This window comes from Alligator sinensis, unplaced genomic scaffold, assembly GCF_000455745.1.
Source record: "Alligator sinensis unplaced genomic scaffold, ASM45574v1 scaffold928_1, whole genome shotgun sequence".
NCBI lineage: Eukaryota > Metazoa > Chordata > Crocodylia > Alligatoridae > Alligator > Alligator sinensis.
The window spans coordinates 407,782-433,745 of NW_005842229.1; the positions used below are offsets into that span (position 1 = coordinate 407,782).

Consider the following 25,964-nt stretch of genomic DNA (forward strand, 5'->3'; position numbering starts at 1 on the left):
CTGGTGCTCCTGCAAACTGGTATGTGCACAGAATGTTCAGTAAGACACCCTGGACATTTAACTTCTTGTATGTGAGCATTGCAAACTGGACAATGAGAACTTGGAGCCTGGTTCACTTTCGTGTATATTTTTCAGTGTTATGCTATTTTGTGGTTAAGCTGGGAGAACCACTGTTGGGCCCTGAATCCATAATATCCTAGTCCAGTAATTCTCAACCCTGGGATGCTGTGAGGTCCTTTTAAGAATGTTGTTGGATGCTGTGCAATATTAGCACTGTTAGGCCTGCAAATACTTGCACACAATTCACAAGACAAACCCAGAGATTTCTAGTAGTAGCACATAATGTCAAAAACATTCTGACCTGTCATGGTCTTTCTGAGTTCTTTGCAGCAGAAACGTGGCTGTATTATTTTTCCATAGTTAAAAAGGAGTGAAAGTTACAAGCTGGCATTTTCCACGGGGTGCCTGTCATCTAATGAGAGGTTCCTTGATCTTAAAAGGTTGAGAACCACTGTTCTAGGAGGGGATATATTATTCCTCAGGCTAAATCCTGTTTCACTTTCATGTACATATTTGGCACATATGTAGCCATGTAGTGTCAGGTTTTGGCACTTACACGCAGTCTTGATTCTGTTTCCACCTATGGTAGAACAGGATTGCCTACTCATTGTTGGAGTGTACTTGCTGTGGGTGGGGGGCAGAGACATGACAATGTGGCTGGGTGCCTGGGGTACTTAACCCATGCAGGGGCAGCAGTGACTTCCTGCTGCTGCTGACATGATTGTATGGTTGTGGCAGCAGCTGATTTTTCCATCCATCCCCAACAAGTCAGTGCCTGTGGCCTTGCTCTAATGATGTCACTGGGGGCAGAAGGGCCCTCATCACTTTTTAGCCCAAGAACCAAGGTTAAGGCAAGGGTGTCAGACATGCAGCCCATGGAATTGTTTGAAGTGCAGCAGAACAGAAAGTCAGGTACCTGGACCCCAATAGACATGACTATCAGCAGCAGGCCCCCATCTTCATGCCTCTGCCTAGTCAGAGCTTCTCATTGTAGAATCATAGAAAGTTAGGGTTGGAAGAGACCTCAGGAGGTCGTCTAATCCAACGCCCAACTCAGAGCAGGACCAGCCCCAACTATATCATCCCAGCCAGAGCTTTGTCTAGCTGGGTTTTGAAAACCCCTAAGGATGGAGATTCCATCACCTCTCTGGGTAACCTGTTCCAGTGTTTTACTACCCTTCTAGTGAGAAAATTCTTCCTAATATCTACCCTAAACTTCCCTTGCTGCAACTTGAGACCATTGTTCCTTGTTCTATCATCTGCCACCACTGAGAACAATCTAGCTCCATCCTCTTCCAAACCCCTCTTCAGGTAGTTGAAGACTTCTATTAAGTCTCCTCTCAGTCTCTTCTTCTCTAGACTAAAGAAGACCAGTTCCCTCAGTCTTTCCTTATAAGCCATGTCCCCCAGCCCTCTCACCATTTTTGTTGCCCTCCAATGGACTTTCTCTAATTTGTCCACATCCTTTCTGTAGTGGCGGTGGCCCAAAACTGAACACAGTACTCCAGATGCAGCCTCACCCTCCCCAGTACGGAATAGTTGGTAATATTTTCTTCCCTGGACCTACTGGCAACACCTATTAATACATCCCAGTAGCCATTAGCCTTCCTGGCAACTAGGGCACACTGCTGACTCAGTCAGCTTCTTGTGCACTGTAACCCCCAGGTCCTTTTCTGCAGAGCTGCTAACCAGCCAGTCAGCCCCCAGCCTGTACTGGTGCATGGGATTGTTCTGTCCCAAGTGCAGGACTTTGCACTTGTCCATGTTGAACCTCATGAGATTCCTTCTGGCCCAATCTTTCAGTTTGTATAGGTCACTCTGAATCCTAGCCCTACCTTCCAGCATATTTACTACTCCCTGCAGCTTGATGTCATCTGCAAACTTGTGAGGGTGCACGCTATGCCACCTTCCAGCTCATTAATGAAAACATTGAACAAAACTAGCCCCAGGACTGACCCCTGGGACACTCCACCAGCTGATACCAGCTGCCAACTAGACATCAAGCTATTGATTACTATCCTCTGTGCCTGATGCTTCAGCCAGTCTTCTGTCCACCTTATAGTCCATTCATCCAGCTCATACTTCCTTAGCTTGCCTGCAAGTATGTTGTGGGAGACCATATCAAAAGCCTTGCTAAAATCAAGGTACACCACATGCACTGGTCTCCCCACATCTACGGAGCTAGTCACCTTGTCATAGAAAGCTATCAGGTTGGCCAGGCACGACTTGCCCTTGGTGAATCCATGCTGACTGTTCCTAATCACCCTTTTCTCCTCCAACTGCTTAGAAATGGATTTCTTGAGGATCTGCTCCATGATTTTTCCAGGGACTGAAGTGAGGCTGATTGGTCTGTAGTTCCCTGGATCCTCCTTTTTCCCTTTCTTAAATATGGGCACTATGTTTGCCCTTTTCCAATCACCCAGGACCTTTCCTGATCGCTATGAGTTTTCAAAGATGATGGCCAGTGGCTCTGTAATCACATCAGCCAACTCCCTCAGCCCCATCGGGTGCGTCCCATCCAGCCCCATGGACTTGTACACATCCAGCTTTTCTAAGTAGTCCCTAACCTGTTCTTTTATCACTGAAGGCTGCTCACCTCTTCTCCAAACTGTGCTACCCAGTGCAGTAGTTTGGGAGCTGCCCTTGCCTGTGAAGACAGAGGCAAAAAAAGGCATTGAGTACTTCAGCCTTTTCTGCATCCTCTGTTACAAGATTGACTCCCCACTTCAATAAGGGACTCACACTTTTCCTGATCCTCTTGCTACCGACATAGAAACCCTTCTTTGTTACCCTTCACATCCCTCTCTAGCTGCAACTCCAGTTGTGCTTTGGCCTTCCTGACTTCATCCCTGTATGCCCGAGCAATATATATTCTTCCCTAGTTATTTCTTCAAGTTTCCACTTCTTATCAGCTGCCTTTGTGTGATTTAGTTTACTGAAGAGTTCCCTGCTAAGCCAAGTTGGTTTTCTGCCATACTTGCTAGTTTTCCTGCTCATTGGGATGGTTTGTTCCTGCACTCTCAGTAAGGCTTCCTTAAAGTACAGCCAGCTCTCCTGGACTCCTCCCCACCTCAGACTGGCTTCCCAGGGGATCCTGCCCATGAGTTACTTGAGTCATTCAGAGTCTGCTTTTCTGAAATCCAAGGTCCTTACTCAGCTGCTCTCCATCTTTCCTTTCCTCAGGATCCTGAACTCAGTCATCTTGTAGTCACTGCTGCCCAAGTTGCCATCTTCTACTACAATCCCCACCAGTTCTTCCCTATTTGTGAGCAGCAGGTCAGGAAGAGCCTGGCCCCTAGTTTGCTGGTCCAGCACTTGCACCAGGAAGTTGTCTCAGTTAGGCAGTGTCACATAGCTGGGGGTGTGCAGCTGCACTGAGCTGTATTTGGGTGGCTGTGCAGAACTGTGGTTGGATGGCAGTACTAGGGGCATACAGCAATATAGAGCTGAAGGTGTGCAGCTGCACGGATTCATATTTGTGTGGCAGCACAGAGCCAGGGGGCTGCTGCCCCTGGTCATGTCCATGTCTACACTGCTGCACCCCCTTGGCTCCAGCTCCATGTCTCTGGCTTCACGTCGCTCCAGGCAGCCACATGCCCCTGGTTCCATGCTGCCTGAATGCAGCCCCACAGATCTGGCCCAGAAGGAGCCCCAGGGTTTGGATCTGGCTCAGGATCCAGAGTGATTTTGACACCACTGGGTTAAGGATTTCTTCCAGAATGTGAGATCCAGCTTTCAGGAATTCCATCACCTATTGGAGAGGGTTGAACTTGTATCTCCTTACTTAGGAAAATGTTTTAACTACCAGGCCATATATTAGGCATTGCCCAGAACACTCTGTGGCCTGGTGAGTAGAGCACACTTTGTGGAGACTCGGGTTCAAACCTCCTCTAAGTGATGGGCCCTAGAACCTGAGACTTCCATTCCCTGGGCAAATGTGAGAATTGTTAGGCTATTCGGATAAAAGGTGGTATGGCACCTCCTCCATCCTTTTCATCTTCTATCAAACCCACAAGGTATGGTTTTTCTGCAACTAAAGTTTTAGGAGTTGAATAGCATTTCCTGTATGTCCAGGCAGTTTGTTTCCCCCAGGCACCTGTACAAGTGTGTGCCACCTACTGAGCCAGCTCAGTAGGGGAATGTAGAGTGACCTACATGGAATTCAGGCTTTGCCAAAGTGCCAAACATTGTAGCATGCAAGTGGCATTTAGTAGGGCTGTGCAAAGCTTCCGTAGCTGAATCGATTTGGAGGAGATTCAGCCCGATTCGGAGACCAAATCTCCGAATCCGACTCAAATTGGGAGACCAATAAAAGCTGCGAACCAATTTGAAGCATCCAAATTGATTTGGGAAAGCTTCAGAAAAAATGTGCCCGATTCATAGACTAAACAGGCAGCTGACAGCTGCCTCCATCTGGTAAGTCAGTTGGGGTTGTGGGAGGGAAGGGGCATGAGGGAGGGAGGGATTGAGGCTGGGACAAGCTGCCCAGCCAGGGCAGGGTGTGCGTTACATGGGGAGGAGAGTGGGGGGCCACAGGATGCAGGCACAGCAGCACCGGTAGAGGGGGTTCTGCCCTGCTGCCGCTTGCCCAGCTGGGGTGGGGGGAGGGGGGCAGGATGCAGGTGTAGCTCGCTCCAGGCGGAAGGGGGCAAGTGGCAGCAGGGCAGAGCCCCAGCTGCTGTGCCCACATCCTGTGTTCCCTGTGCCAGCTGGCAAGCGGCAGCAGGGCAGAGTCCCCCCTCCCAGCACTGGTGCAAGCACAGCAGCGCTGGGAGTGGGGGCTAAGCCCTGCTGTCACCTGGAGCGAGCTGTGCCTGCATTGCTACCCCTGTCCCGTCCCGTCCCCGCCCCCCCCAGCTGGACAAGTGTCAGCAGGGCATAGCCCCTGCAGCTCTGTCTGCCAGGGCAGAGGCAGACACAGCCAGAGGAGCTGCAGGAGAAGCCCCCATGGCTGCCCTGCCTGGCCTGGCCCCATCCCCCCCACCAGACTGTAGCCTCCCAGCACTTAAAAAAAAAAAGCCCTGCACTCACTGGCTCTGGCAGTGGTGACTGGGGGCTCTGTGTGCTCATGGCAGAGCCCCCCCGCAGAGCAGTGGGGGGCAGTGGGGATTTCCCCCCCCCACCTGGCACCTGTGCAGCAGCTGCCCCCTGATATGGGACCAGCGCAGTTCAGCAGCCTGGTTCAATTCCCCAGCCCCCGGTTCAATCTGCCTGGGAGCTGGGGTAGCTCCACATGTCAGCCAGAGCTCCCTGTTCAGTTCCCCAGCTCTCTGTTTCCCCAGCTCTTCCTGAGGAGTGTGGCCCCCGGATCTGCATGTGGAGTTTCAGCAGGCTGCTTCTGCCAGCTGGGGAAATAACCCAGAGCCACCGCCATCACCAGCTGGCAGCAGAAGACTGCTGTCATCCCACATCATCCAGGGGCCCGCACCCCCCAAGAAGTGCTGGGGGAAAGATCGGGGACCTGAACATTTCCTCAGTCCCTGGTTCAATTCCCCAGCCCCCCGGTTCAAGTCTCTTGGGAGCTGGGGAGGCTCCATGTGCCAGCTGGAGCCTAGTAGCACTGAACCTCAGCGGCCCCAGCTCCTGGACAGTGCGCAGCACCCTGCTGAGCCACATTGCACCCACCCACGCTGTGTGGGTGCCAGGTGGGGGAGAAGGGAGATCCCTGCTGCCCCCCACTATCCCACACTGTGCAGGGGGGCTCTGCCATGTGTGTCCAGAGGCCCTAAAGCCGCTGCTGCAGCTGGTGAGTGCAGGGCATTTAAAAAAAAAATTTTAAGTGCTGGGACTAAGCTGGGGCTGGGCAGGGGATGGAGCCGGGCAGGGCAGCCAGGGGGGCTTCTCCCACGGCTCAGGCACAGCCGGAGGAGCCATGGGAGAACCTGCAGCCACCCAGCTGTGCCTGCCTCTCCCTGGCCGATCTAAATCTCTCCGAATCGGCACTGAATCTTCCGAAGCTGATTCAGCCGAATCGATTCAGGACAGTAATCCGAATCTCTGAATCAAATCACTGTCCTCTGAATCCACATCCCAATCAAATGCTTCCCTATTCACACAAGCCTAGCATTTAGGCACGTGAGGGTGAAATAGGGTTGAGCCTTTCCTACTTGATGCTGTGCTGGTTATGTTTACTTCTAAAAACAAAACTACGTATGAGATTTCTCCTCCAAGGATAAAGAACCATATCAAAGTTTATTTGCATGCAGTTCGATTAAACTAACTAAAATAGAGCACCGTATATTAGTTCAGAATCTAAATGAAGAACTTCTCAGCTAATTTGTTATGACTCTTCAGCAGCAAATATATAGTACAATTTGAATGGGCACCTTAAGTTTTTATTTTCACACGCATATAATTCCAAAAAAAACCCCAAGCCGTATCATTTGAAATTTTTAATTCATATTTTTTACTCAAAGATGAATTAAAGAGAACTCAGTAAGATTCCACTTGACTTTTTTTTTTAAAGTTCAGACCAACCTGAAAAGAATGTGTTCTCTTCTCCTCCACTCAAAGTTCAGCTACCCTTATTTTTATTTGGCTAATGAAACATGACTTTTGAAAGATTCAGATGCAGCTTATATGAAAGAACTATGCAAACTTTTGTTAATTTTGGAAAAATGTGGTTGAGAAATGAAGCTGTAATTGACTGGAAGCATGTGGCTTCAAGGATTCATCCTTTTGCTAGTATGGGGACTGAAAAGTTGTCTGAGGAGATTTTTTTCCCCATCTCTAATTTCTAGGTTTATTTGATTTTGCCCATCTTCTTCCTCACTTAAATAGTGCATGCCATTTAGCCCGACATATGCACATTGAATGCTGTGGCACTTATTTTGGTGATGAGTTGCACACGTATCAAAGGCTACTAACTCGGGCATATTAGACAATTAAATAAACAATATTTTTGTTGCATGTGCTCTGACCTGACCTTTTCTTAAATGGTTGAGTTACTTCAATGTACAAAAAGGCATACTAAAGCAATGCACAAAACAGGATACTTGAAGGTGTGTTTGCCATACCAATTAATGTGCCACATCATATGAACTAAGTTTTATCTTAAACTATGACAGTTAGCTGCATAGGGATACAAAAAAATGTGTGCACAAAGTGGGTTAATTATTAAATCAGTGGGAACTATAACTGTGAGTATCCTAATCAGTTTTGCTATAGTTTAATTTTCCACAAAAGTCTGGGGGGTTTTAAATCCTTCATGGATGGCTGTTTGTGCAGGTTAGCTTCCATACTAATAGCATCTTGTTGTTCTTTTAGGATTGCACCTCCAGGAATGGAAACTCACATACCTGTCCTTTTTCTTGATTTGAATGGTAAGTTGTAGCTGCAGGTTAAAAAACTTGTACTTCATAATAGAATTCAGATCAATAAATAAATAAGCATTCTATGGGATGCTATGGGAGTCAGGGAAAACTGAAAATGAATCATGCTATCAACTTGCTCTCTGATAAAGCTTTTCCAAAATCTTTTTCCCCGCCTCCATACTTCCTAGTTGAAATGTGTTTTATATCAAAGCTCTTTGTACAGTTAGTAGATAGGAGATGAAATATGATACTTAAGCTGAACTGCCTGATTTAATAGATTATCACAAAACTTGTTCAGTTAGGACCCTTTTATCACCTGATCTATTAAACCAAAACGTCCAGGATCCATAGAATTCTAGTTTTGGTATAAATGCCTCTTTACTTCAGCAAGGGTTATGCAAAGAAATTTGCTTGTTATAATGTATTGATAGCAGCAGAATTTGTCAAAGCTTGCCATGCACAATTAAGTAAAGGTATCTCTAGAAATATAGTGTGAAATTCTGCTTGAATTAAAAGTGAGAGTGAATGTATGGTCTCAACTTAGCACTGGCCTTGTGTGCTCTGACAACCTAAACAAATTATTGCATGTGGTTATATTTATCCAAGACTAACTGTTAGATGAAATATAGACAACGTGATATGGTAACTGGTGTCTTCTGATTCACACTTCTATGAATTCATATTTCTTGATGTAGAATGTTTTTCATTCTCTCTTTGTGTTCATTTAATTGTAGCTGATGACCTCACTGCCAATGAACAGCTTATAGGTCCTCATGCATCAGGAGTGAACTCAATACTACCAAAGGAGCATGGGAGTCAGTTCTTCTACTTACCCATCATAAAACACAGTGATGATGAGGTAATTTACTAGCAAGCTGCCTCTCTGGCAGTTGTGACTTGCATTAATCTTTTTCTTATTTTGTCTTTTATGTATTTAATGCTCATCGATGGTTATAGATATAGATATTGCTAGTGTTATATCTAGTGGTGGGAGTGTTTGTTGAAACTTCAGGCCAAGCAAGTTACTAACCATATATAGGCAACTCCTTATAGTTCTGCCTACTTGAAGTTGTTGGAGAAATAGAGTTTCTAATAAGTTTAGTTTCTGGTAATTGCAGTCAGTTTCTTTATGTACTTCCAGTTGGATGAAATATTCTTTGTTTCCTGTTTTAAACTGTTTAAGTGTGATAGGCGAGATTAAACACCAGCCTGTTTTAGAGCTTTCAGTGATAGATGTGCATCAGGGGTGTCAAACTCATTTGGCCTGTGGAGCAGATGAGTGGCGAGGGTCTGAATCAGGCCCATGTATCCCCCCTCCCCCCAAATGCTGGATCCACTGCACCTGGTGCCTGTTCCAGCAGTTTCAGAACATGTGATGCACATGCCAGCCAGCCTGGGAGCTGCGGTGCATAAATGCTGTAGGTGCTGTGTGCAGTGCACATCCCAGACTGGCTGGAGTGGGCATCATATGTAGTATGTGTCTTGGAGCAGCTGGAATAGGCACCATGTGCAGCACAGATCCCAAATTGGCTAGAAAGAGTGCTGTGTGCAGTTCAGTCAGTCCAGCCAGAGCGAGTGCCATGTGCGATACGTGGTGTTTACCCCAGCTGGGCTGTGCCACATGTGGCTCCCATTCTGGGCTCTGCGCTGCCCATGGCACTCCCCAGCTGGCTGCCATGTGTGGCGCAGATCCCAGAGCTGCTAGAATGAACATCATGTGTGGCATGCATCTCAGGCTTTGCCTGTGAGGCTGAGGAGGCACACGTGTGTCAACTCAGACCCAAAGCCAGCACTGGGGCCAGATGATGGAACTCCACAGGCCAGCCATATCTTTGATGCCCATGATATCCATGATTTGTTCAATTTTAAGGTGACCTGCAAAGGATGAGGAAAAAATTAGGACTTGTACTTTCCCCCCTGCTGAATCTCAAAAACAGAAAGTATGAATGACTTGAGTGGGTGCGGAGGTGTCTTTGGAAGAAACAAGGAGGGCATTCTTCAACAAATGGGAATAGAACTACTTTGCAGAGGCTTTGTGTGCCCCCTACTAGAGTTCAGACCTTTCACTGATTTCAGTGATCTTTGCATCATCCAGTTCCAAGTGGGGAGCAACCAGAGAACTCACATAGGGCCTGCACCAGAGAGTCTTTGCCTCTAGGTTTACATCTTCCTTTAACTTCCTTCACCAAAGATTGCATAGTCTGGCTCTGACAGCTAGCCCACAGTTCTTGAGGAACTGGAGGTTAGTTCCACTGCCGAATTGCCTACTCTGGGGACAGGATTTGTGCCATGAGTATCAAAATTTTAATTCTTAATAAATGATTGCAAATCTTAAATTTTAATGGACTAATTGAAACTCGTTGGGTTCTTTTTCTGCCCTCTTTCCAAATACCACGATTAACCTATTTAGGTTTCAGCCACTGCTGCATGGGACCCCTCCGTTCATGATTCAGTGCATTTGAACAGGGTAACCCCACAAAACGAGAGGATTTACTTAATCGTGAAGATCACCGTGCAACTCAGTCACCCTGCTGCAATGGAACTGGTGTTACGTAAAAGGATTGCAGCCAATATTTACAACAAGCAGGTAATGAGTTTACATATAACTTCTTGTTTGCACATACAGCTTTTGATTCTATTGATGTCTCATTCTAGCCTGGTTACAGATTGAGTCTCCACTGTAGTTAAGAAAGAGAGATGAGAAATCAGTCAATGGAATTAAACAATGTACTTAAGAAATCCTCTTCTGAGCTATCATCTCCAACCTAGTTTGGTTCAAATGGTATTAGTTACTGATGTTACAAGAAAACAGTTTTCGTCTTCCTGCCCCCACGGTACAACAGAGCTGTCCAGATGGCAGCCTGCAGGCCACGTGTAGCCCACAAAGGGTTAATCTGCAGCCCCAGGGCTGTCACATGGCAACTGGTCCCCTTGTTGCTCTGGCTGCTACTGCTTCTACAGTCAGGTTCTCCTGACTTCCCCTCCCTCTCCTGACTTCTGCTTTCTGCTTTTGCCTCAGGGGACAGAGGGCACGCAACCTGTGGCACTGAGGGAGCAGGGGAGCCTGCAGCTGAAGAGTGGAGCTGGGGGTGCGGGAGGAGCCCACCCATGAGTGCTGTGCAGCTGTGAGGGATGGGATGCCCTACACATATAGTCTAGCGGGGCTGGGGGTTTTAGCATAGGCACTGGTGGCTCACACTAGTGCAGCCTCCGGGGCTTGTGGCCCCTGCTAAAGCAGCTCATGTGACATGCAGCCCCCCAGCTGCTTTGAGGTTGGACAGCCCTCCTATACGACAACATATTCACTCCTTTGGAGAAATCTGCAATAGATTATCTAAACTGGGTTCACTGCATAGTATCAACCAGCTGGGTATTTTTTTTTAACTGTATACTCCAGGGGCGGTCTTTCTCTAGGTATTAAATTTAAACACAATATGTTGTTTTCTTCCTTTTCTCTCAGCCCCTTCCAGTGTCTCAGACAGGCTTGAGATTTCTTCTTCCTCCTGCTCACTAAGCCCCACTAAGCACATTTTTCTTCTAGTCATAGAAATTGGGTACCAGGGTTTTGCTGCTCATGTACCAAGTAGTGAGATGCTTTCTGAATTTAGTGAAACATGGCTTCCTTCTAAAAGACCATGAGCATGAGAATTTCAAACTCCTTGGCTTTTTGTGCTGCAAGAGAAAAACTGCCCAGGGACAATATTCTAATTCCATCTTTTTTTGCTTGGTTATCATTGCTTTTGAGCTTCATTAATCTACAGTGTTATAGTAAGTGGAGAAGATCACAGCATGCAATAAAAAAATTAACTATTTGATGGGCTGAAAACATACCAATAGTGAATGTTATGGTTGCTACATGAATTAAGTGGGGATTCAAAATTGTATTTATATTTTATTATCATTATACAGCTATAATCAGATATTGTCTAGACCAGGGACAGGCAATTATTTTGGGCAGAGGGCTGCTTACTGAGTTTTGGCAAGCCATTGAGGGCTGCATGACAGGCAGCCCAGGGCAGATTAATATTAATTTTTAAAATTTTTTAGGGGCCCCACGGGCTAGATAGAATGGCCTGGTGGGCCGCATCTGGCTCCCGGGCCACATTTTGCCCACTCCTGGGCTAACCTGTGGTCCAGAGAATGAGAGTTGCTGACATGTGAACAATAGAGATTTTCCGAGCCATAGTTTCTGCAGGTGATTCTCAGTTATGGTACCGCTTGTGCATCCATAAAATGCTACTACTAAAATTTGGTAACAAGTTATTCCTGCTTTACATAGGTGTTAAGGATTATCTGAATTGGAAGGTAATGGAGAAAGCTGGTTCTTTAACATCAGAAACACATTAAGGATCACTTTGTATTAGTAAAAAGCTTCAGAAATATTAACGAACTTGCTAAACTGTTGTCATTACATATGTTAAGATTTTTTTATGCACAACATGCATAAAATTAAAGACTGTAAATCACCATTATCAGTGCAGACATATAACATTCTTTTTATATTTCCAGAGTTTTACCCAGAGTTTGAAAAGGAGAATATCCTTGAAAAACATATTTTATTCCTGTGGTGTGACCTATGAAATAGTATCCAATATACCAAAGGTAAATTACGTTGTTTTTCTCTACAGTCAAATTCTGTGAAAGAAGTAGAATAGTTTAACTGAAGTAGGAAGGAGATAATGGCTGGGTACAGACATTCATTTGTGCTGGTAAGAATTAAGAAACACGCGTTTCAACCCTTGGCTAGAGAGCTACACAACTGAGCCCTCTGGCCAGGAGGCACTAGAGGGCAGCTCCTGGGCCACCCCTACTCTTAGGGGAGCCCATTACTTTACAGCCTTTCCTCTCCCCTGCATGGGAAGGGGGCAGGATCTCAGCAGGACTATCTGGGCTGCACAAGGGTTGATTTAAAGCCCGAGGTTCGGGGAAGCAGGGACAGCTTGCCTAACCCTGGATCCCAGGTCCCTGGCTTAAGACGGCACATGTACCACCCAGCCGGGCAGGACATACAGCATTTAAAGCCTGCAGGGCCATGAACTGGGATGGGAACAGCTTCCCCAACCCCAGTTGCTGGTCTCTGGGGCTTTTCAGTCCCCACCCCTGCTGTCCAGCTGGGTGGTGAGGCCTGGAGGCTAGGAACTAGGCTTGGGAACAGCCTCCCTGAGACCGATTTCTGATCTCTGGGAATCTCCCATACCTGCAAGGCTGCCCAAGCCAGAGCAGCCAAGGCACACCTGTCTCCCTGCCCTATGCACACCTCCAGTTTTACAGGGAGGCCTGCACTGAATGGGAGACGGTTCTCCTGCAGCTGCAAAACTGCCCAAGCCCAGGCAGCCAAGGGAGAATTATCCCCCAAATCTTCCCGATGAAACCAGATGCACTGGATAGGGGCTCTTCTCCCTTGACGGGAACCTTTAAGTGGCATCCTTCCTTCCCTCCTACCTTCCTGCCAATCAGCTGATTAGTGGGACAGGGGACAGGTTCCTCACAGGGCTCCCTGACAGCTTGACCGTGGGCATGCTGCCAATGCACTCTCTCTCTCTTTCTCTGTCTGGGAGGGAGGGAAGTACAGAGGCCTGTGGGATATTGATTGTCTCCCCTGAGAAAAGCATACAGGCATCCTATCTAAATTGGGAGAGGGAACATCTTCCTCATAAGGAATTGATTTAACTTCTTACGGAAGAGCAAGTTCTCTTCCACGAGAAATCTCTGGAACATCTTTACAGCTCTCTCTTTGTGCTGAGAGAAAAGCAAATTGAATATGCAGTTTCTGTTGGTATGGATAAAACTTATTGTGTATCTAAATTTTAGGCGGAAACATTTCTTTTAAAAAAACAGAAGCCTGGGGGGCTATTAATTTAGTTTCCCCCACCCATTTTTTACATGATTTTGTGCTTGGTTTGAACAAATTATTACAGCCATAAGTGTCTATAGGTGGGATATACTGCTGTATTTAAAAAAATCAGCAGAAGATTTATAGGTAATTGATAACTAAAGTGAATGGACAGGAGGCTGTTTATTAATTGAAAGATGCTGTTTGTTTTGGTGCAATAGCTATATAAATATTTTTGTATGCAAGACTGGTGCCCAGTTTAAAATTTATCTTAAAAAGGAGGTTAGAGGAAAATTATTTTTCTCTATATTTTTTTACTCAAAAAAATAAGCTAGCTGATCATGAAAGGTTGTTAGTAACAATACAGTTGCTGCCAAATACTTGTAGTATTTACAAGTTACAGTCTATGAAAATTCTTCAGAATATTTGAGAATCAGGAAGGAAGTTGTTGTAGTTATCAAACAGTTAACCCAAACCATATGAAGTATCAGATAATGCATTCACAGTTGGTGGGAAATTGAGTCTATAATAAAACAATAGAGCTTGGCCCAGTTTCTCAGCTGTTTGTATATTCATCTTCCTTTCATATCTAGACAGATACAGATCAGTCACAATTCCATGCAAGGAGTATTGATATGGTTTATTCCCCAAGATTGAGACAGTCTGAATAAATAAATTGTGCTGTATTCAGATCACCAGGTGTTAAAAATCTATTTTAAAACATGCCATTTATCATTTCAGGCTACAGAGGAAATTGAAGATCGTGAGACCCTGGCTCTGATGGCTGCAAGAAGCGAGAATGAGGGTACATCTGATGGTGAAACTTACATTGAGAAATATACGCGGGGAGTGTTGCAAGTGGAGAACATTCTGAGCCTGGAACGACTAAGACAGGCAAGGAAAAGAAATTCAGTGCAACTTTTAAAACTCTGGGAGAGGGGAAGGTTTTTTTTTTTGGAGGTTTTAGTGCGTTTAAAATCATTGAAGAGCTTGGGGACAAAAACTGGTGATATGTAGACTTTTATGTAGAATGCTGTTTCAGTAAAACAGAAATCTCAACAGTAGCAGGTGGAATAACTATCGCAACACTGTTAGTCAAAACCTAAAGAAGAAATCTAAACCTGATAGATGTGTTCACAGAGTTTTTGTGTGTGTGTGTGTGTGTGTGTGTGTGTGTGTGTGTGTGTGCCTGTGCATAACTTGTGTAATTTTCGCTATTCAAACACCAGCTCCATTTTCATGTGGCTTCCTCAACTGTCCTTGAAATGAGCCCTCCCATGACTGTTGACTTCTTATAAGGAGATCCTTAAATAAATGGTCCAGCCTTTATATCAGTATATCTTTCCATGTCTCCATTCTGTTGGCACACAGGCAGTCACAGTCAAAGAAGCACTCTCCACCAAGGCAAGGCATATGCGGAGGAGTATCAGCACGCCAAATGTCCACAATGTAAGGAAACTTTGCATTTGATAAGCTATTGTAAGAGAGACAAGTTTTTCTGTGTTTAATTTGCAGCATGGCAAAACGAATCCTGGCTACTATCATACTTCATTGTCTGTGTATTCTGAGCTAGCACTAATACAACATACAAAAAAAATCGTCTGAAGAAGTATGGAGCAGGGTGATAATTTATTAACCAAAAAAAATCACTTGCGTAATCTAAATTCAGTCTCTCTCTTTTTTTTTTTTTTTTTAGGTAAATGTTGGGCTCAGAACCAGCATTGTATATCTGACTCTAAACTTTTATAAAAGATGCCCCTGCATTATATTGTGGTATGATCAAAACAGTCTAGGTTTTAATGCTTTCAGTTTTAAACAATGGTTTCGTTGTTTTTCCCCCCCTTTTGGGTTTTTTTTTAAATTGCTGTGCAACATCTAGAAGACTTTTTGTTTATACATATTTTTCTCATTCTCCTACACAGTAGAATCAGGATCTGGTATTTACATTGATGTGCTTCTGACAGCATTGTTTAGATGCATAAAACATGAGGTTGTTGGGGAGGTCAGACTACATGATATTTTTGGCCCTTCCTACCATGTTCTGTGAACACAGGATGACCTTCGTCATGACCATTCATTATTGTTTTTTAGGTATCCTCTATCCGATTAGATCTTTCTGGCTGCGATGAAGATGAAAAGGTATGTGAATGCAGATATTAAAAAAACCTGAAGTCTGTTGTTTTTCTTTAAAAACAAAAACCAAAAAAAACCAACCCAAAATATCATCAACAAAGAAATGCTTCCTCTTTTTGAATCGTGAATACAGGAAAATCAAAAGACTTGTTTTCATTAGGTATGTTTTAACAGTTTGGCTGATAGTGATGTGTATGTTAATTACATCAGAATTTTCTAATTGATGGGAGGGAATAGGAAAGCTGTAGGAAAAACTAGAACATACTTTTTGCATAGGAGCTGGCCAACATGATGTGCACAGTAAAACCTGGATCATTCATATCTGGGTGGCTTGCAGCTCACTTAATTGACAGCAGACTGCCAAATTAAACATGAGCCACTTATGCATTTGCCACGGCTTTTATTTCAAAGGATGCTGCTTCTTTGATTAGCTAGAGTTTATCAGTGGCCCATGCAGCTAATCAGAGAAGCAGCACCCTGTGAAATAAAAGCTGCAGTAAAGAGCTGGAGCAACTCAGTGGTTCCATGCAACTGTTTGTTGCAGCTGTCTTCACATCCAGATAGTTTACAAATTCTCATCTTCACAGGGGGCTAGGAGTCTAAATTTTTGTAGCATCTGGGTTCTACAGGTGAAAGCCTTGCCCATACCGTGGATGAAACGGTTCTGTACTTAAAATGACTGTTGCCAGTATGATTCTAGTGCAGTTTCTCTTACTGAGATTGATGGTGTTCTTTTACCCCATCTTTGTCATTTGGGAGAATAAGTAGGGAATAGTCTCTAAAATACTTTCATAGCAAGCATAGGAGATGTTTATACCATTTCTACTATTGCCTGAAGTTAGCTGCTTAATATTCTGTCTGTCTGCTGTATGCGTGTATATCAGAGGAAAGTGTAAGGGGATAATAAAATTAGAAATGAAAAAATGATAACATTGCCTCCAGAGAGAATGTTAAGGGCCTTCAACAAAAGATGAGCATTTCCCAAGTAATAGCTCTACCACCCTTGTTCCTGGCAGGCATACATGTTTTATCTCTTCTAAGTCTATTTCAGATGCAAAGGGGACTAAATAATTCAACACCCCTGGCCAGAGAGGAAAAGGGTATGTGTGTCTGAAAATGTGTCCATTAGAGACCCTAAATCTATGGAGACATGAATGGGTTACCCTGTGACAAGTCAGCCCCTCCCAATAAAAACAACAACAAAAACAAATGTGAATAAGTTATGTGGTCCCTAGAAGCAGTAGTGATAGATTTGCACCTGGATGGATCAGGGACAGGTTTCTTAAAGGCCTCTGTCAGACATGCAGGTAAAGGCACAATGGGATCTGCTGCATGATGCACACAATTGCACTTCCTGCCATGCCACACTTGCATAGCAGGAGGCATGATTGGGGGATCAAGCATCAAGTTCCATCATGCCTTATTGCTAGTGCTGAGGGAGCCTGAGATCATAATCCCAGGCCCCCTTCAACACCCCTGGCCAGAGAGGAAAAGGGTATGTGTGTCTGAAAATGTGTCCATTAGAGACCCTAAATCTATGGAGACATGAATGGGTTACCCTGTGACAAGTCAGCCCCTCCCAATAAAAACAACAACAAAAACAAATGTGAATAAGTTATGTGGTCCCTAGAAGCAGTAGTGATAGATTTGCACCTGGATGGATCAGGGACAGGTTTCTTAAAGGCCTCTGTCAGACATGCAGGTAAAGGCACAATGGGATCTGCTGCATGATGCACACAATTGCACTTCCTGCCATGCCACACTTGCATAGCAGGAGGCATGATTGGGGGATCAAGCATCAAGTTCCATCATGCCTTATTGCTAGTGCTGAGGGAGCCTGAGATCATAATCCCAGGCCCCCCCTGCACCAGCAAGTAGCAAGCTTCTGCAGCTAGGAGTCCCCCTCAACAGTCAGAGCTTCCAGCCACAGGGGTGCACCTGGCCACATGTTCAATTAAAGGCATAATAGGAACCAGCCACAAAGTTATTACACATTTTTTGTGGAATAATATTGTGGTTTATTCCTCATTTTATCTCACCATTAATTGATTGAATGTGTGGCCAGGTCCAATTTAAGATTAACTTGGTCAATCATGTCTTAAGTGTAACATGTGGCAGGGGCCATGCTTTCAAGTGCCTGCTTTTCCTTGCAAAGACTAGTTTCTCATACTTTCAGGTGCATGGTCTCCTCTTCATTTGGGCACAGCTACCACATTCCAGGTTTATGCCTTGAGCTTTACGTCTTTACTTATTGTCCACAGCTTGAGAGAATGCTGCAAATAATGTTTCCCTCTCCCATCCCATGGGTTGGGCTGTCTTAGCTGAGTAGAACTTACCCAAAACTGTCTAGGAAAGAATGATGTTTAAGTAATACTGATGTGCTGTTTGTTATTTTAGCTATGGTCTCTTATGTTCCTGATGACTAATAAATGCTTTGTTCTGGAAAGCTGGGGCTTTGTTATTCTTTAATTTTTTGGTTATAAAACTCCAACAAAGAAGACTTCCACATAGAGCCACATCAGTTTGGTCCTGTTGAAGGACTCATAGTGACAGACAGGGGTGCTGATTAGGGCTGTACAAAGCTTTGGTTGCTGATTCGATTCAGCCCGGTATGGTGGCCGAATCTGATTCAGGAGACCCTTTAATCTCTCTGAATCGAATTGGAACCCTCTGAATCAGCTTGGAAAAATTTGACAATTTAGACATAGACAGAGCTTTAAATGTTTTTTCTGCATACCTCAAGGTACCAGGCAGCTCATGAATGCGGTGATGCTGGGGCGGATGGAGCATCCCACAGGAGCGTGGGGGGCTCCCCAGTACGCTCGGCAGCAGACCCGGAAGTGGACCAGAAGCTTGGCGACTGGTGCCTTCTGGGTCTGGAGGGGTACCTGGGTTCCCCCCTGTGGCTGATCACCGAGGTGGTGGGGGGGCCTATGCACTTAGTGCCAGACCCGGAATTGGACCGGAAGTACTTCCGTTCCACTTCCGGGTTCGCTGCCAAGCACACAGAGGGCCCCCCCATGCTCCTGTGGGACGTTCCATCCGCCCCAGCATCTCAGCGTTCACAAGCCGTACCTGGTACCTTGAGGTATGTAGAAGAAACATTTAAAGCTGTGTCTATGACCGAATCGCTGATTCTCCAAATCAGCAGTGAATCTTCAGATTCGGATTTGGCCGAATTAAATTGGGGACAGTGATCCAAACCAATGAATTGAATTACTGTCCCCAATTCAGGCTAATCTGAATCAAATATGGCCCGCTTCACACACCCCTAGTGCTGATGCCTAGAGACCCAGTCTAAGAGTGGCAAAGTCAGAGAACTTCCCTTAGAGTGAAGTGGAGGCCCAGAGCCTTAAAGAGGAAGTGAACTCCCAAGATACTGCAGAGGGCATAGGGCTTAGCACATCTTGTGATCCATGAAAGCTGTTATAATTAGAAGGGAAAAAACATCCCCATCCATACTAAACAGGGAAAGCAAGCTACAGCTTTGCAGGGGAGAAAACTCTCTTATACAACGTATACATGTGAGAGAGATTAAGCTTTACTTAAACCAATAGCAAAGTTAATTAATTTCTTCTCACTTGTCTTTGTTAATTAATTTCTTCTCACTTGTCTTTGTTAATTCATTTCTTCTCACTTGTCTTTATTACTGTTGTCTTCCTTAGGGTTGGTCTGAAAGTCACCTGGATGTGTCGGACTGTGCTTCTAGTTATCAAGATATATCATGTTACGGTACTTTACCCAGGGATTCCCCTCGCAGAAGTAAAGATGGTAGTGGTAAGACTCTCAGAACTACATGGATATATTTTTTAATGATTCTTAGGACAACTTGCAAAGCATTGTAATATGAGACCGAAAATAAAACACAGGGTTTAAAGTCCTGTCAATTTTTTCACCTGAGCTTGTTCATATGGGCTGGGTATGGACATTCAAAAAGCCCAAGGTGGAATTGATCTAAGTTACACAGTTTTCTGTAAGAGGCATAGTTTAGATAGGTAGCAAACAAAACACACATTTGCCCGTTGGTTGGGGGAGTCAGCTACAAATGTTAGACCAGGTTCTGCCATTTTTAAACCAGTCTGTGTGCCGAACCTCTGTTCTGTTATGGGTATAGACTGGTTTCTAATAACTTATACTGGTAAAAATGTAATGTCTAGTTTAATTTAACCTGGATTATATGGGGAAAGGGTTCTTTTCAGAACAGACTCCACAGAGTTCATGGATACTTGCTTCTCCATGTGTCTATTCATATGCCATCAACAGATCGTTTGCTTTAGGCCAAAATGTCGCAAGCTTTTATAGGTAATACAGACTGAGATTCCACTGAAACTACAAACCAGGGCTGAGAGCTTCACCTACTCACAGCTGCCATTAATTTTCTTTGGAGTTATCTGAATTCTGCCCCAAAGGGTCTTGGTTCCAGTGCAAAGTAACACCAGGGGCAAGTCAGGGATGGTCCATACACAGAAGGCAAGGTGCTGGCAGTTCTGATTTCAAGGAGAGAACACATAGAGCAACTGGAGAGGAAAGGGAAGAGTGGAGCTTCTGCACTGGCCTGGAGCTGTGCATTGGATTGCTTCTCAAGTCAGCACAATTTCCCCCCTGCCTCAGTAGATCTCTGCATCCGTCCATGCTTGGTCCGCTCGCAGAATTTCTACAAGATGGCCCATAGTGTAACCACAAGACTTATGAATATAGTGTTTCCCTTTCGTTACTACAAGTTATTTTCTCTGCACTTACATAGATAATGCAGTGGCTACACAGAACTGATGTGTTGTGTTTTTGTTCTCCCCTTAGGTTGCATATCAGAGAATCCACATGCCTTAATGGCCAGCCCATTTAAAGCATTTTCTCCTCAGCCACCAAAATTTTTCAAACCCTTAATGCCTGTAAAAGAAGAGCATAAAAAAAAGACCCCCCTTGAAAGTCGCCCTCTGCTTAGCCAAGAGGTAATTTTGTTTTATGAAAATAGCAAAATGCTGAGTCTTTGTGCATAAGCAGTAATTTGTGCATGCATCCACAGCACAAGAGCTTTGTGTTGGTATTGACTGATGTGTGCTTTACTTCCTACTCTCTTGCCTGTTTCACTGTTTGGTAAGTATTTTTGTAAGGGAGCGTGTGTTTATTTTTTTTTCATTTGCATATTTTCTTTGCAAAAACCTTCCACTGAATGTTTATTTAATCTCCAAAGAAGTTGCAGTGTTTTTGGAAAATGGTGTTTTAGGATAGTTGTAACACACTTTTTTTCCTAACCTGTAACTTCATTGGGAAAATTGCATGAATTTCTGTAACTGTTAACTTAAACCATGGTCCAGTGTATGGCCTGCCTGTGTTTCCCTTTAAGATGCCCTAATGTCTTTCTAACTTGCCTGGCTTGAATACTGTATCCAGGTGCTAGTGTTGTCTTTGTGTGATGTGTTGTGTATCTTAACCTTTGCAGAGTATGCCCTCATCTCAGGTACATAACGCTGGCTGTGTTGTGCCTTCAGGAAGTAAAGCCAGCAGCATGTCAATAGAAAACAATAGCATACATGAAGAGAAGATTGTAAGTTTGTATTGGTTTCTGTCATAATGCCTGGTGGTGGGTTTATGGCTCTTTCACGGGCAATAATGCAACAACTTCAGGGAAAAAAATCACTTTGCACTTGGTGTCTTTTAATTTTCACTGGCTATTATAATTTGCTGTTGCATGCTTGTGAATATAATTAATAATTTGCGGTAACTTTATTTAATTACTTGTGTATCACTTATCAGGGCAAAATCAATTTTGTGCAATAAAATACTGCATCCAATCAGTGAACTAGATCAGATACTCTTCAGTAAAAGATGTTGAGCTCTTTCTAACATACCTGTGTATATTACACAGATTTTGTGACTATACATGAAAGTAAGAGGAATGATCCCATTTGATGTAAGTAGCCATGCATTTAATTATGGGTACATCTTGAAAGCTTTTGGTTGCCTGGCATTGAAGTGCAGTGGCTAAAATAAAATTGCAGCTCTAAGTTAACATGCAAGTTAACACCATACATCAGGTTGTAGATTCATTTCCCCTACCCAGTCATTTGGTTAAACTCATTCTGCCCCTATTAGTACTGCTTCTGTGAAAGTTTTGTCAACATTTATCTTGTGCAGTAGACATTTTTAAGGCTGTAGAACATGACTGTAAGCCCTTGCTGAAACATAGTATGAAAACATAAGACCTGAAAATATATTAAAAGCTCTATAAACCCTTGCCTGTGTGCTCCAAAAAATTCTTTCTATTCTGTAGGTTTTTGTATTGCAGTTCATAGTTGTTCATAAGGCTTGCTTTGTGTGGTTTGGTGGTTTAAGTGAAAGTTTGTAGGTTGATATGCTGCAGTAGACTGGTCCATTTGGTTTTTACATTTGAAAACTGGCTGCAGTGCATGAGTAGTAACTGTTTATATTCCTTCATTGTGTTTGGTTTCCATAGCTCTGTGTGAGTCAGCAATCGGTGCGTGTGAACTTAAGGCTGAGGACTCACACTGTAAAGAGAATAGGGAAAAAATAGCTCACAGTCTATTTAAAAATATGTCTTTAAGTCCTAAGGAGATTGAATTTACAAACATTCCCGTAGCAACTACTCTACAATATAACTCCCAGATCTAAAGGACCAACCCCTCCCCTTCCTCCCCTTACTCAGCAGCCACCCTATGGCAGGGGTGGAATGGGGGATAACATAGATGGTTGGTAGTGGTCACAAGCTCCAAGCAGGTAGCAGAAGCACTCATGGTGTGGCCTGGTGAGATTGCAACAAATCTGCAAATACAGCTAAATACCTTGTCACATGAAAAAGGAAAGGAAGCAGCCACCTGCTCTAAGCAGAATCTTACAGGTCAAGCTGAATCAAATCTTTCAGGCTTGGAAAGCAAATGATGGCTCCCACGCTAAGCTAAAGGTTTCAAAGCTGGAGTAAGTCTGTTCCTAAACCAGGCAGGAGTATGTTTCAAACAGGAGCAAACCTTGGACTAAGCTGGACTTTCAGGATAAACTTTGTTTTTGAACAGTTCAGGTTTCACAGCCCATTTGTGAAATTTCAGCTAATCTGGTCTTCCCTCCTGAAATGGAGTCTGTAAATTAGCAGCAAACATTATGGGAAGGGATCATCACTCCATGACATTCGTACCTCAGCCTGATGTAGTAGATTACCAGGGCCATGTACCTGGTATAAACCTGGAAGCCCACGGTTTCAAAATAAATTGCCAAATGGCACCATGGGCTTGAAATAGTTGAGTGCAGCCTTAGATATACTGTATTTGCTCAATTCAAAGACTAGGTTTTTCCTCTCATATAACATGGAGAAAAGACCCTTGTCTTGGAACTGAGTGCAAGGTAGGTGGAGGGGAAGGGGCAGGCTGCAGTTGCAGATCCAGACTCTGAGTTGGGTCCAGAGTTGCAGCTGCTGTCTGCCCCCCCACCGCCTGACTTCCCCCATTTGCAGCCTCAGGCCTCCTACCCCCTCACCATGTCATCCCCCTGTATTCTTCCTCTCTCCCCCCACCCCACAGCTTCTGTCCCCTCCTACCTTCCTGCCAATAACCCTGGCTCTGGCTCCACTCCAGCCTGGGGCAGAGAGCAAACAAGCTTTGCCCCCAGCCCGGTAGTAGTATTGGCAGCAGTAGGGGTGTGGCAGCTCTGGCCCTGGCTCTAGGGCTTAGTTGGAACTGCTGCTGTTGCTACCCTGCCCAGCACTGGCCAGATCATTAAAGTGCCCTGTGCCCCAGGCTGGAGCAGAGACAAAGCCTGCCAGAGCAAAGGGAAGAGACTGGATGGGGAAGGGGCAGGCAGGGGACAGAGTCTGCATGGAGGGGGAAGGAGATGGGGACCTGAAGCTTCAGGGGCCAGAGATTGCAGGAGAGGGTGGGGAGCAGAGTCTAGAGAAGAGAAGATGCAAAGTGGGGTAGAGATAGTGGGGGGTGAGTGGAGGCAAGGTACGGGGTGGTGGGGGTAAGGGGAAGACATCAAGTTGCTTGACTCCCACCACCTGTCCCCCTGACTGCCTCCCCCTACTGCCTGCCCAGCTACCTGTTCCCTGCCTTCACCCTACTGCCTGCCCCACTGTTGCCTGTCAAACTACTGTCTCCCCCACCATCTGCCCCCTGCCACTGTTTTCCCTACTGCAGCGGTGGGAGGGATGGGGATAATGAATTTAGGACAACCCTCCAATAATTAGATTTTAGACATGGAAAATAATCACAAATCTCTGAATTTTCCATGTCTGTAATTAATTGGTGGGGGGGAGGGGGATCTTAAATTCAGGGTCATCTTGGATTCAGGCAAATACAGTAATACTCAGCAACATCTTGCATGGAAATAACAAGGAGTAGAAATACCAAAATTAATAAATATATATTTAGAAAATGGGCAGCTGGTATTTTTAACTGGAGCAAGTGCTATGCATCTCTGAAATGGCCTTTATGTGATATGTGGCTGACCTGTCTCGTCAGTCTCGTTGTTCTATGGAACGTTTTTCTTTCATAATATTTAAGAGATTTATAAAACAGAAGAATAAAATTTAAACCACAAACCAGAATATTGACTATGGAGGTACTAAAACTCTAAACAACACTTGCCTTTTATAATGCATGTTTCAAAACATAAATGGTCTGACACATTTGCATTTGCTGCAGTACACGTGTGTAGTGGCATGAGTTAAGCGCAAAATGTTTGCATATTTTATGATCTGACAAAGAATGTCTTGAATTTGAAAGCTTATCTAACTCTGTCCCAACTACACAATTAGTCTGATAAAAGGTATCACCCTAAGAAATCCTTGCCTCTGGCATAATTTCTGGAGTATCACAGCTATAACATCACTGCATATGATATGAGTATTTTTTAACTTTTTGTAATTTATATCTCTAATCTTCTTGTTCCAGAAATTATCTCCATAGTGGGCAATAAACTTAGTGTTATAGAAATTTAATGTACTAGTGGTGTAATGAATGAAGTGCTTCTTTCTTGAAGTTAGTAGTCCAGTAATTAAGAATCTAAAGGTTACTTAAGACCCATAATTTAGGAACTGAGTGCTTTCAAATACTGGATTTATCCCTACTAAATGCAGAATATGGGTACGGAAGGCTTTTTGTATAGTAATATCCCAGAGTTTCACTGTACCATCAGCTCTGATTCTCTCTGAATCCTTGTGCTATTGCTGCCTCTCCTATTTGTCTATTTACAGTCTTTTCTGCAGGCACATTCTTACCACCCTCAGTCACAAGTCTTTTTTTGGTGTTAATGGCTCATTTGTCCTGTGACCAGCTGGCTGGTGCTTCTTTCCCAGGCAATTTCTTCAGGGATTCTCTGGTTTTGGTTCTTCCTCTGCCCTTAGCTGTATACAAGAGCTTCCTACTGCTGCTCTGTTCTCTCCCAGAGAAGTGGGAAGGACCCTAAAAGCAGTCTTTAATTCTTCACTTGTGCTTCCTGATAGTAAGATCCCAGAACAGTGTATGTGTATATATGTGTGTTTTTCTTTTTTTATTGTTGTCATGACCCCTTTTCCTTCTCTTACCATGTCTAGAAAAACACTGGAGTCTGCCTTTGTTTTGAGAAAAATCCTGATCCTGTCCCTTTGGATTGTTATATAATCATAAAACTGTGGACAGTATGACACTACTTAGATAATGTAGACACGTTTTACATTTTTATTAACCAGAGATACCCATATAAAGTATGACATGTTAGGACTACAGATTTAACTGTGTATTCTTGACCTCTTGAAACTGTTACTTATTTCTCCATGCTCAAACATAAGCACATAACATTTTGCTTTATTTCATATACTGCATGTTGTGTGACCAGGTAATGTTATGTGTGTTAGGAAGCTAAAGGAAACATTAACAGAGAAAATATAAATAAAAGGCCAGGCAGGGGATAGGTAGGTTGAACTACTGGAAAAGGTTCTTTAGGGGATGAAGTTAGCAGTTACTGGGCATGTCTACATGCGGTTCCAGGGCCCAGGCTGGAAGATCCTTATTTTCTAGCCCCAGCTCTGCGATCCTGGGACCCAGGATTTGCCAGCCCAGGCCCTGCAACCACAGAGCTCAGGCTGGAAGATAAGGATCTCCCAGTCTGGGCCCTGCAACTGAGGAGCTCAGGATGGGAGATAAGGCTCTCCCAGCCTGGGCCCTGCAATGGCAATTGCAGAGCAGAGCTGGGAGCTCTATGTTGCCAGGGTAGGGGGACATTGTCAGCAGGCAGCTTCCAGCAGCAGGCAGTCATCTCCTGTCCCCTGCTGCCCGGCTGACTGGGAGCACATTTGCACTTGATTGGGGGTCTACAGGTGCGTTACTGCACAGTAGGTAATTGAGAGTAAATCTGCTACTTGTATTTACAGGTAGCAAATCTATTTGAGATTAGAGCAAATTACTGCACAGTAAGCATTTGCACATGTAGATAGTGAAGCTTGCTTTACAGTAATATGCTCTGGCAAGGTGGAGTTTCAGAACACACGGGCATTGTGGGCACTGCCCACCCAGCCAGCACTCATGTCCGCGAAGGCACTACAGTGGTCCACGGTGGCCTGGAGCACCATGGAGTGAAAGCCCCTCCGGCTATAGTACGGGTGGTCCCTGTGAGACGGGCAAGTGATGGGGATGTGGGTC

At 44.5% G+C, this 25,964-nt stretch overlaps 1 protein-coding gene across 1 annotated transcript in view; it reads left to right on the top strand.

Moving 5' to 3' along the window:
* The window catches only part of KIF13A (kinesin family member 13A), a 187,992-nt gene that overhangs the window by 151,590 nt on the left and 10,438 nt on the right, over positions 1–25,964 (top strand). The window contains 10 exon segments of the mRNA XM_025208438.1: positions 1–19; positions 7,327–7,382; positions 8,108–8,232; positions 9,784–9,960; positions 11,883–11,975; positions 13,948–14,100; positions 14,578–14,655; positions 15,298–15,345; positions 19,005–19,116; positions 20,137–20,288. The exon segment at positions 1–19 is cut by the window's left edge and continues 5 nt beyond it. Coding sequence (XP_025064223.1) covers positions 1–19; positions 7,327–7,382; positions 8,108–8,232; positions 9,784–9,960; positions 11,883–11,975; positions 13,948–14,100; positions 14,578–14,655; positions 15,298–15,345; positions 19,005–19,116; positions 20,137–20,288 — 1,013 coding nt within the window.